Source organism: Brienomyrus brachyistius, chromosome 1, assembly GCF_023856365.1.
Source record: "Brienomyrus brachyistius isolate T26 chromosome 1, BBRACH_0.4, whole genome shotgun sequence".
NCBI lineage: Eukaryota > Metazoa > Chordata > Actinopteri > Osteoglossiformes > Mormyridae > Brienomyrus > Brienomyrus brachyistius.
This window is the reverse complement of record NC_064533.1, coordinates 23,564,068-23,576,652: the sequence shown is the minus strand read 5'-3', so window position 1 is coordinate 23,576,652 and position 12,585 is coordinate 23,564,068. Positions and strand designations below refer to the sequence as shown.

At 43.3% G+C, this 12,585-nt stretch overlaps 1 protein-coding gene across 1 annotated transcript in view; it reads left to right on the top strand.

The window, feature by feature from the left end:
* The window catches only part of LOC125744379 (sodium channel protein type 4 subunit alpha-like), a 117,142-nt gene that overhangs the window by 90,096 nt on the left and 14,461 nt on the right, over positions 1-12,585 (top strand). The window contains exon 18 of the mRNA XM_049016125.1: positions 11,396-11,513. Within this exon, the coding sequence (XP_048872082.1) occupies positions 11,396-11,513 (118 nt within the window). The remainder of the gene's footprint in view (positions 1-11,395; positions 11,514-12,585) is intronic.

The following is a 12,585-nucleotide window of genomic DNA, read 5'->3' as shown; positions in this document are numbered from 1 at the left end:
AAAACACAGGGTTTAAAGAATATACTTTGAAAATTATCAAGAGGTATTTTTAAGTCACAGTTTTAATAAAACTTTACAGCATGCAGAGAATCTCTATTTAAAATGACTCAGTGGCATTGCAGTTGCACTGTCTTGACAAGTGAAAATTTGGTATATAACTTCTTTGACGATGCAACATTAAATTGATTCCCAACTATTTAGGTTTTAGTCCTACATCAACCCTCCACCAACAATCCCGTCTCTGCCATAAAATTTTTTGTCTCTGCCATATTTAGCTTGCCGAAACTTATATTCAAAACACCAACCTTAATATTGCTTGGTGATGATGTCACTATATGCAAGTTATGCGGTAACCACAAAAATCAACCAGTTCATTTCAAAATTAGCCCTGTTGCATTATTATTATTATTATTATTATTATTATATAGTCACATTCTAGTACAACACATATAATAATCAATAAAACAAAATTGTGGGGCACATTTCCAGAAGATTCACTGTCAACCACTTCACAATCTCGTTTATCTAATTTGACCAGAGCTTCGGATGTGTAAACCAAGTGAAAGATACTGCCATTGTGCTTAATCACTACACCAAGGTGTGAGGTGCTGATTATTTGAGAGGGCTAATCTGTCTCTGGGCAGGAGAGGAGACTGGGTGAAGGAGGGTGGGGGTGGTTTGTGAATACAAAGCTGTGGACTGATCATGTGGTCTTATCGTTAGATGGTTGTGTGGGAGATCTTTCTGACACCAGCCTTGTAGGCCTCTGGGAGCGACTCGTCCCTTTGTCACGTAGCGAGGGTCACATTTTCAGACGGTGCATTGGGTGGTCAGCCTGAGGGCGGTGAGGTGTCCCGTAGCCCATGGATCATTCAGCTTTGAAAGGTTTATTGTCATTGTGTTACACACAACCAGATTACATTAATGACATCCTAAGCTGATGTAATAGATATGAAGAAAATAATAGATAGTAGATTTTTTACTTCATATTTGCATTGCATCAGCTTTGAATGTACATTTACATTTTAGTTATTTTAATAATCCTTCAGGGCGGTTTCCATGCAGTCACGCAAAAATTTTTTCTGGTCAAAATATTACCCAGTATTAGAGTAATGTGATAAGCAGTAACAGTGTGCTCTTGTAAGTATGGAAGTCTGTCATCTTGAAAGATCATCACTCTTATGGAGTTATTTAATCCACAGCAATACCTCTTCAAGAGATAAGTGTATAACTGGAATTTTATCATTTTACTTTTTTGTACTCTGAAAATGTTTTTGTTTTGACTGGGTTTTTCAAGACAGATTAACAGAAGTCCAACTGCAAAGACTGAATAATAATCCATCCATCCATTTTCTATCCAGTTCAGGGTTGTGGTGAGTCTGGAACAGAGACCTTAGCCAACTGTATTTCAATGAAATTTCTCTGTTTTATGTACCTGCTGAAATGGTAAAATTAAGTGAGCACAAGCAGAACACAGGTTTCAGGTTGTACCAAGTGCCCACGTACTCATTTGGCTGGTATAGTCTATTCCCTGAAGTAGGTAAACCTGTGATTGCTGAATAAAACATTGGGAACAAATTCCAGTGATTGCTATTTTCCTTAAAAGGGCATTTTTCTACATTCCCTGCTTAGCAAAAATGAGATGTAGCTGGAGGCCATGTCATCTGTATTAGCGATTATGAGGCCTGCCTGATTTCGTGTTTTTCTGAATACAGGCAATCACTCCACACATGGGGAGTCTTCCAGTAAATGACATTAAGAGGGTCCTGAGTCATAGATTAACATAAAATGTGTCATTTTTATAATTTACAGTTACAATGGATGGCTCATGCATCGATTGGTAATGTCTGAATCCTTAAATGCACAGCAAGGAATGTGTTTGGGTGTGTCTGAAATTGCATACTTACAGTACATACTGAAGTACCAGTACACTATTAATGTAGAATGTACTGTATGTATTCATGAGAACATGCAGCCTGGCATACTGTGATCACCAATGACTCACCATCTTGCATATTACCTGACCCAGATGTTTACCAAATGACGTATCTTGACCCTGAAAAAGTTAAATTATTAAAAACTATCAAGGGGAATAAAACATTATGTAAGTATGTCAGTGGGTGTTGTTTTCTACTTAAGTTTGTACAGAGATAACACTTCCTCTGCCATCTCGACAAATTTCTGAGTGAGTTTTCTGGTTGTGGCTCCATAGGCCTTGCACACTTAGAAATTTAGCAAATGTAGTATGTCATCTACATACTACTAATTTACAGTCTCTACCCATACTGAGGATTCAGACATACTGCTGACTTCATATACTGTATTTCGCCTACTACATAGCAATCAAGTATGGGATTTCGGACATACCCTAAGTCTTCATAATATAGATGTGCAATGTCAAAACAAACACCCCCCCCCCCCCCCCCCCCGGGCCTGTGAGGTGCAATCAGAGACAGGCAGCCAGCGTGATTATTTCTGATTGTACAACACAATCTTCTGAATCCCCCTACCCCCCCCCACAGACCTACGTCCTGTTCTCCCCTGTGGTAACCCCCATCCACAGCAGTGGGTGTTCCTGTGAAGCAGCACTTTGTACAGGGGTGGAGCCACAGGGGTACTGGTCCCAACTGATAGCTGATTGGCCCCTGGAATACCCGCACTCCTGTCTCTCACTAGTTCAAAACATTTCATTGGCTAATAAATAGGCTGGCCCCTCTTTATGATTCATGATCCCCCACTTTAAAAAAATCCGAGAATTTCCTCTGCTGTGATGTGTACCGTACTTACTGTCATCTTGTCTTTGTGGCTTTCTGCTTATTTCCGAAACATCTGATACGTGTCTTTGCATCGACACCATAACCAGTAGGAATTTAATGGTAGTGCCGGCCTTCTGTTGGCAAACATTTTTTTCAGCAGTCCATCTGTGAGGGAGCAGCTGTGTGATTTCGAGAGCACTGGACATTCTGAAGCTCTTAAAGCACCAGTTCAAGCATAGACTCCACGTCACTGATTTTTGGTGGAAAAGATCTCTGATCCTCTTCCAAAGTGTAACAGAGGGCAAAATGGACACTGATGAGTGGGTGAAGGATCCATTCAGGCTGGATCTAATAATGAAATAGCTGCAGTTTTTTTTAATTATCCATGAAAACGTCAGTAGATTGACCCCTTTTTTCACTTTCTTGTTTTTCCTACTGATTTTTGTGTCAGATTCTGTTCTTCTGCATCTAACCATGTTTTTTACCTACTCAGTGACAACATTCACGAAAACAATGAGACTGGGGGTCCAGATTACAATTCGGTCACTAGGGTCCATCCCATGGGGGTTTATGGGACGGCTGACATCACCCGCCCATCCGTTGAGCTTGACGTCTGAGTTGTATCACCATTAAGGTCTGGATGGTTCTCCCAACTACTCCCTTCTACTCCATGACCCTTCCCATAACCAGATGGCCCATTGAACCCTATAATAATGGGCTGTGGGTGAGACCCTTGTAGATCTGACATAGCTGACTGCAGCCAAACTGTTACTAACATCCTAGAAAAAACAGCCCCCAAGGCCCCCCTGCCTTCCCCCGGAGATCACCCACACACCCATGCAATAACAACACACCATACACTAGGCCGAAAAACATCCCAAGGTATCTTGCACAACAGAGCAGATGTACTGGAGGCATTTTAAAAGTATAGCTGGTTGCTTTGGGCTGCAAAAGGTAGCAGACACCCTGCCACCCCCAGCATTTCCTGCAGGGTTACACAGTTACCACGGCCTTTTATCCCCTGTAGTCACGTGCCTCTCTGTCGACCCCCCCCCCCTCCCCCCACCATCCCTCTCTGCCCTTCTAAGGCTTTTTTGCTCTCCTGCCCCCCTCCCCCCTTTAATCTGTTGGCTGTGACCCAGAGAGGAAGCCCTACGTGACTTGTGACAGTAGAGACCCCCCCCCCCCCACCATGACTGCATGCTGGGCAGGCTTTTGATGAATGTCCCACCACTGCTAACTGCCCCCCCGACTCCTTCAGGGATAGTCCAGGATGACTGTGCTGGATAAGCAGTCATTCAGAATGGATGGATGGGTTGAAAAAGGAGATTTATCACAATAATCGGTTACAGTGATGATTAAAATGTAATATTTTTCATGTTTTTCAAATGGATATCACCTTGCGACCCCAATTTGGGGAACCCCTACATTCGGCCCCCAAATCTGTTACTATTGGCCCTCTGTGTTGTCTGTAAGGCTGGATGTATACCCTTGCTAGCACATGTGCTATATAAGATGTTACAATGTTGTGCTTAATTCTGGGCTGAATGCTTTGCAACATTTTGTCATGCGATTAAGTGTCAGTTCATTTAGCTGTTCACACCAATGCCTGTTTAAATCTAATCACATGGTGAATTTAAATCAAAGAACCAGCTGCCCAGCACCAGGCTTCCTTTTATTACTGTGGTTTTTAGACATTTCACTAAATTTACCCCAACATTCCCGCTCAGGTTAAGTTTTTGGAAGATGGACTTTAGTTTACCGTGCCTTTTACAAAAACATGAATGCTAAATACTGTCAGTAAATATCACCCTAAACAATACAAATGAATAAAGATGTTAGGCTGTTAGTCTCTTATTCTCCTCCTCAGCTTTTTGGTACCAAGCTGATAATTTAGCAAATGCGTTTAATTTAATGTGCATTTTCATAAACAAATTATCATTTCATTTGTGGTGTCATTTTATGAGCTGTTATGGCATTATTTTTTTTTCATTAACTCTATGGTTTTGGAGCATTTCCATAAATTGCAAATTAAAATTCTGGTGGAAATTGCTACATAGATAAAAAAGGATTTCTCGGCTGTTCCGCACCCTTGCACTTGGTGCCACAGCCCAGAAATTAAATGTGTTTTTCCTGCACCTGCTGCACCTGTTTGCTGGATAAATACGTTGGGCAGCAGGTGGCAAAGAGGTTAAGGAGCTGGACCAAACAGTTGCAAGTTCAAGTCTAAGAAAGCTCTGCTGTTCAGAGCCCAGAGCAAGATTCTAAATGGCTTCAATTTTTTTTGCCATTTAACAAGCCAATATTTATTGAATATGAGTTTTTTTATATAATAGAGAACAATAGAAATGTTATTAGAGTGTAAATTATACACAAATCCGCAATGGGGACGTCTAATCTTGATAAACAAACAGATTCCACGTAGCTAATAATTAGCTACTTCAGAATTTTACAGTTTTTAAAATTGTTCTACAACATGGCTTAAATAGCTGGCCGTCTTGATTTAGAGACTGGAGAAAATGAGCTGTCATTATGAGGAAAGCATATGGCCCAGCAGGGCAGGCTGACTGACAGACAGCAAGGCAGAACATAGCACTACATAAACACGCACGCTACTGCCCGACCTGTTTACTGTCGGGATTCCCGGGCGGATCGGGCTGCCAGTTGACCTTGGACCCCTGGGGGGTTTTTCCTCCTATATCAAACACTAGTGTCTTGTTTCTCTTCCTTGGTGGTCTTCTCGTTTTTATTCACTATTAATAATCATTACCATACTATGGTATGTGACTAAGTGACATTATTTTACTCTTCGTTAAGCATTTCTTTAAGCACTTGATTCTTTGTTAACTACTCCGTTAAACATTTGATTCTTTGTTAACTACTCCATTTAGCACTTTGTAAGCATGAATTTAATTTAATTGAAGAAAAAAATGTGCTTAAGTGCATTGTTGTCACATGTAAATTAGGGTCTGATTGGAGGATACATTTTCCCAAAGGATGAACAGACCTGGGTCAGCATATTCGCTGGGTAAGGCTTGTCTGAGGTCAGCCACAAAACCCTGGCCTCTGGGTTTGGTGTTACTGTGTCTCCGGCTGACATGGGAGCCCCAACAACCTAGAGTAACATTTTTAAGTTGTTTCCTCAGTCCTGCCATCCAAGGAAAATGCTCAGGAAATTTGGAAGCCATCAGAAGGGGAAAGCAGAAGGGGTTAGCGGTGTTTATTCACATCGCAACTGATCAGGCATGACTGCATATATATCCGGCATATTCTCAAGGTAATAGATTAGCGATTGAAGTCATGCAGAGTGTTAAAACATTCATGCCGTCGTAATCCGGGGCTGTGGGCTGACTTAGGCTGACATGGCCTTCGATCACGCATGTTGGGCTGCTTCATCTATCGCATTGGAGCATTTCCATACAAGCAAATTGTGATTCAGGTGGAAATTGCTGGAAATGAAAATGAATTTCTGCGTACAGCCAATCCAGGCCACAACTCAGAAATGGAGCGCCCCCCCCCCACCCCTTACTGCCCCTAGACTTAGCCCCCCGCACCTGCTTTCCACATGAATGCGTTAGGTACCCTGTGGCATGCCGGTTTAAAGGGATTTAATCAAACAGCCCTGAATTTCAGGACTGAGGCAGGGCATTGCTGTTGAACCCTAAAGTGAGATTTTTAATCTGAATCGTTTCAGAATTCTAAGAAGTAAGGCACTGCACGACATGCAAAAATCACAGATTTCACAAAATAATATAATATGCAATATATAGTAATTATTTTTTTACTTAATAATCAGAGTACAGATTCTGGATTGCACTGATATTAATGTTTTCCACAGTCGGTTTAAGTATCATTCAAACAGAAAGCCTAGTAATCAATGAAGAAAAGACATGTAAGATTTCAAACCTGCATTATTACCCGAAACAGTAGCAGAATGGTATGTAACCTGAGCTATGAGTCATGAGTTTCCTGCAGTCTATACTGAGGCAGGGGATGAGAATATAAATACATAAAGAGTAAATTTATTCCATCAAAATCTAATAAATACAACTCATGCTGCATCCTATCTCATATTATATCAGTGGTCAGGGGTCTTTGAATGATCTGTCAGTTGTAGTACATGCATGTGATTATTTTTAATGGCATGTAGGATATGAGTGCTTTTATTTTTAGTGATTCTCATTAGATATATCGGTATAGTGTGTCCTCTATACTGCATCTGTTTTTACAAATAATTAACCTAACTCACACTCTCAAAACTGTGGAATAAGTGCCTGAGACTATTGATAATGTGTTAAGTAACAGTCGTGGTTGTGGTCGCAGCCATGGTCACAGTTGTGGTCACGGTCATGGTTGTTGTCTCTGATCTCCCACGTGTTGTGTGTGCTTAGAACTCCCCCCGCCCTAAACCATCACTTTGGGCCAGACAGAACCATGACAGATGGCACCAAACTGAAAAGACGTACTATCCCACTAATCAGCACATCACACAGTTGTGTGCCCTGTAAAAATGGCCACTGACTGGCAAGACAGTGAGCCGGAGGAGCATGCATCCATTCCCGTTCTGTACTTCCTGGCAGGTTGTAGGGTGGCGTAGGGGGAGGTTTCTGACAGCTGGGTCTAAGCACAGTCTTAATTTGTGGAGAAAATGGAGCGTAATTAACCCGTAACTGATTCGTAATACTATTTATTTATTTGCTTACTTTCCATGCACGCTCCGTAAATTTCACAGCGCTCCGTTACTCTGTGGAAGTCACCAGAGCCCCACCCCCTCCCCCCAGCTACACACAGGCATTCCTTAAGCCCGGAGGTTCAGAGTTACAGCTGACATTGGCAGACATATATGCAGGATCCTATTTCATAGTGTTTTGATAACAGCCTAATGCCGCTTTGTAGCTCCTGTCCTGCGGGCGAGGAGGGAGAGTTGGTGTGGAGGGGGGGCACACACTATTTATAGCGCATGTGTGGCGGTAAGTGCCCCAGGAATGTGCAACACAAGCAGGCCTCGCATCGCTGTGCGTCCCTGCGATGTCATGCATGCTAAGTTCGGGGACCATGTAGCTGGGCCGGACGTTGCTAAGTTCGGGGACCATGTAGCTGGGCCGGACGTTGCTAAGTTCGGGGACCATGTAGCTGGGCCGGACGTTGCTAAGTTCGGGGACCATGTAGCTGGGCCGGACGTTGCTAAGTTCGGGGACCATGTAGCTGGGCCGGACGTTGCTAAGTTCGGGGACCATGTAGCTGGGCCGGACGTTGCTAAGTTCGGGGACCATGTAGCTGGGCCGGACGTTGCTAAGTTCGGGGACCATGTAGCTGGGCCGGACGTTGCTAAGTTCGGGGACCATGTAGCTGGGCCGGACGTTGCTAAGTTCGGGGACCATGTAGCTGGGCCGGACGTTGCTAAGTTCGGGGACCATGTAGCTGGGCCGGACGTTGCTAAGTTCGGGGACCATGTAGCTGGGCCGGACGTTGCTAAGTTCGGGGACCATGTCGCTGGGCCGGACGTTGCTAAGTTCGGGGACCATGTCGCTGGGCCGGACGTTGCTAAGTTCGGGGACCATGTAGCTGGGCCGGACGTTGCTAAGTTCGGGGACCATGTAGCTGGGCCGGACGTTGCTAAGTTCGGGGACCATGTCGCTGGGCCGGACGTTGCTAAGTTCGGGGACCATGTAGCTGGGCCGGACGTTGCTAAGTTGCTCCGGGAAAGTAACTTTTGTGAGGGTGACACCCCCGACACTGGTGCTGCAGAAAAACTCAAATCAAGGCAGTGACCTGACTATGGCTGAAGGTGCTAAGTCTCTCTGGGAGGTCTGTTGCCCTCGATGGCAGGAATGTGCCGGGCTCTTCTCGTTCCTCACCTCGTCGCTCTGAAACTTTAGTGACGAGGCTAATTGGACGGTAAATCCTCGACAGAGGCAGAATCCCTCCAGCAGCTCTTCAGGAACTTGCGGGCGGTTATCTCCTTGTCTTAATCTCACTCGAGAAGAGGCCGAAGGGGTTCTTGGGGGGTCAGGGTAGGGAGTCATCTGGCTGGATTCTGGAAACTTCCCCTTGCTAACACCAATGAGGGGGAGATGAGATAGTTGTCACCAAGCTTGGGGCAGTTGTGCTAAATGAGATGGCACACTGAGATGACATTGACGTTGACATTGAGATGACAGACATACCGGATATATTGAAATATGTGACCTCACCCCAAAGATTGATTTACATGATTTTGCTCCCTAACTTTTTCAAGGGAGGAGTACAGAGATGTAAGATGTTAGAGCAGGGTTTTCATTTGGAGCACGACTTTTGCCTTGGTTAGACAAGTTCATTCTGCTCTCTCACGTTGAACAGTTGCGGTACATAAAATTGTTGAAATACGAGATCTGTAGTTTTGTGAACACGTCTTTGCTTGGAAAGTCATTTTCTGAGCCACTTAAAGCGAAAAATAGGCAAAGAAATGGGAAAGCGTGGTTGCATTTCCCTGCACAAAAAACAGCTTATTTGACCAGGTTCCATAACGAGACTCTGCTGCGGCCTTATTACAATGACATTTCTTTCTTTGTGGAAATCCTCAAGAAGAGGCAGCAATTTGCATTGCCTAGCATCATGAGTCCATCCTTTTCCTTTCTTTCAGTTTATTCCCCAATTCTGCTGTCACACGGCAGCCTAATGGAGTCCTTTGGACTTATGAGTGATAATAAGTGATATAGCAGTTGTGACTATTGTTGCCCGTGGAAGCTGGGTGGGGGGATGGGGGGTGTGATACAGTAATTCTCTGGTGTCTACAAGTGAGAGTCTTGGCACTGGGTTTCACTGCGCACCCAAATCAGGAGCTGCTGCTGCAGCACGCAAACTCAGTGCCCAAGCTACTGAAGGCAGCTTGAAGAACGTTAGATGCAGGGATTTCAATCGTGTTTGGTGACATAACTGCTAATCCGTAACCCTTAAAATGCAGCGTGTCCCATGCTTGCTCATATCCCTTAAGTGGTTAGTAAAAATGTCTGATTTCTTAGCCACTGTACCATCTGTGGCCATGTAGTGGAACATTAAACACAGCGGAAGGTCTCCTTGGGGTTGGTGTGTCGTTAACATGCTGCACCCCTGATCAGAAGATTGATGGTACAAAACCCATGGTCAGCAGAGTGATTTCACCATTGGGTCCCTGGGCAAGGCCCATAACCAGACGTCCAGAAAGAAAAAAATCCAAACCAAGATTTTGTTTCAACAAACTAGTATGACTTTGATTCTTAATACACAACTGGTTGGTTGTAACAAATCCTTGTTCTGGATTCTTACTTTCTGATCCGGAAATATCCACATAGCCTGTAACGCTAATTGCCTGACCCTACTTTCTGAACTTTGCATAAAGATTTGAAAATCTTCTGAACAACTGAAGGAATAAAGGGAAGAGACCAAAGTCTAACGGAAGGTGTCGTCTGGCCCCTGTGAACTTCTCCTGGTCTGTCGACATGCCTGGGCGTGTATGGACAGCTACGAAGTAATCTTAAGAGATAGCTACAGGGCCTCGTAGAGCTTTAACAGCTGAGTCGGCGGATGAGCAAAGCGTGGACATGCTCGCGGCTGTTCAGCTGGTGCTGAACGTGGTTTAGATGCTTGGAACCTGAGTAAATAAGGGACCTGCCAATTGCACACAAGAGAACCCAAGATTTGCTGCAGTAGAACTATTCAGCTGTGTAAATAACAGACTGTAATGACCTGACATTCCATCCAGGGTGTCTCCTGCCTCTTCCCCTGTGCTACCTGGGACAGGCCCCAGGCGTAACACCTCATACTGGACGTGGTTATAGGGGACTGATGGACAGCGGCATTCTTATGTGTCGGTCACCCAAAGGATAACGGGCCCTTTCATGTCTCTGTTCTTATTTTTTATATCCAGCAGGAAAAAACTAAATATTGGCTCAGGTTACATTTAATAAGTCAGAATATTTTATTTTGATATCAAATAAAGACAGAAAAAGTCTGTCTTTTATTTGGTGTTTGTGATGGCTGTTGGGGAATCTCACTTTCATTTCCACAGCAGGATTTTGCCATTGATTGTTGGATTTCACTACAAATCTCCTGAACAACGTATTAAATCTTTATTTTGGTACCGAGTTTAGTGGCGCTTTCCGTAGATTTGTGTGAGAAAACCGAGGGTGATAATGACAAAGATTTTAGCTAAAGAATGCAGAAAAATCATTGCATTTCAATGGATAATTTCATCTTGGGTTTTGAAAGAAATAATAATGAAGCGTATGTTGGCTGTATAGAGTGAGAAATATCCTTTATTTTCATGAAAAAAAATGATGTAACAGTTGTGGACAGAGCAGTATTAAGTTTAATCTGTAGTGTTTGGACTCGTTTTTACACTTTTCTCCTGTCAATGAGCTGACCTGCAGTTGCCTAATTGGATGGATGGGTGGATGGATGGATGATGACATGGAGTATGAAATATGAAGTTTATATCAGTCACTTGGATAATGTAAAGCCTCTATGCGACTATGTTCAGTATTGACTCACAGGGGATCTTATGGCTTAGTCACTCATCTTGGCACCTCTCAGTGGATCTGCATGGACTTTTAAAAGAGCAGCCCCCAAAAACCCGGGCAACACACCCACATCCAGCGACACTGGTCTCCTTTCTCCCACAGAGGGATGACATCAGCCTGTCAGAGGGAAGTACTGTGGACCTCAGGCCATCAGAGGTGGAGGAAGAGTGTTCAGAAACGGCTGAAGAGCAAATGGACCCTGACGAATGCTTCCCCGAAGGTAAGCTGAGAAACACGGCAGTCTTCTGCTTCTTGTTTTGCAAGATCTGTTGATGATTTTAATCATACTCCAGATTATACACATTTCTGTTGATGTTTCTCTGAAGGATCCCTGCAGTGTCACTGTGATATTTCTACACTAAGTCCTGATCTATATACCAATGCATATTCTCGTCTCTGCAGTTACAATTTAAAGTGAAATTGCTACTCAGTTGTTTTTATTATTATGTTATTGTTCTGCCCTGGCATCCTGGGAAGATGCCAGGCCCCCCCCCCCCCATGACCCTGTACTGAATAAGGAATCGTAATGGGATGGATGGAGGAGTGTTTAGGTGGATGGATGGATGGATGACTATTATTTGGAGCTACTTTCTCGCCATCTAAGAGAGGACTAGACCCTTAAAATGTTTCTTTGTAACTGAAAATGGTGCTATTATAACAAATAACAAAGTTCAACAGCAGTCATTTGATGACGACCAATAGAGCAATACATGCTGATTAACTGAAATCCCAGTCAGTGTGAGCTCCTTTAAACATGCTGACCTAATAAGAGAACAATTCTGAGATCCGTAGTGCTCAAAATATGTTATACAGGTGCTGGTTTGAAGGTGTAGTTTTATGAAAGGCTTATAAATAATATATATTTTAATCAAACTCATAGCACAAAATCACAAGCAGGATTATTTAGAGACAATCAGTAGCATGATGGTTCAGGGTCCAAGCTGCTAACAAAGGTTTGTCAGCTTGGATCGCATGATCAAGTCTTTTGTGTTGTACACTATGTTCTTGCTCTAATATAAATCTGAGCTCTCAAGAGTCAAAGAGACTCAAATACGCATTTTAGCATTTTGACAGGAGAAAAAAATTAAGGAAAACAGCAACTGAAGAAGAGAATAGACCCTAATCATCATTCAGTAAGTATATTTGGATAAAGTAGCTTGGTGATTACAAGTGCCAAAATTGAGATCTTCTGACTTTTCATTTAAAACTCATTTCAAATTAAGATTACTCGTATAAAACAAGTGGCGAGGGGAGAGAAGTTTCTGAAACTGTGAATCGTGCTCATAGAAAAC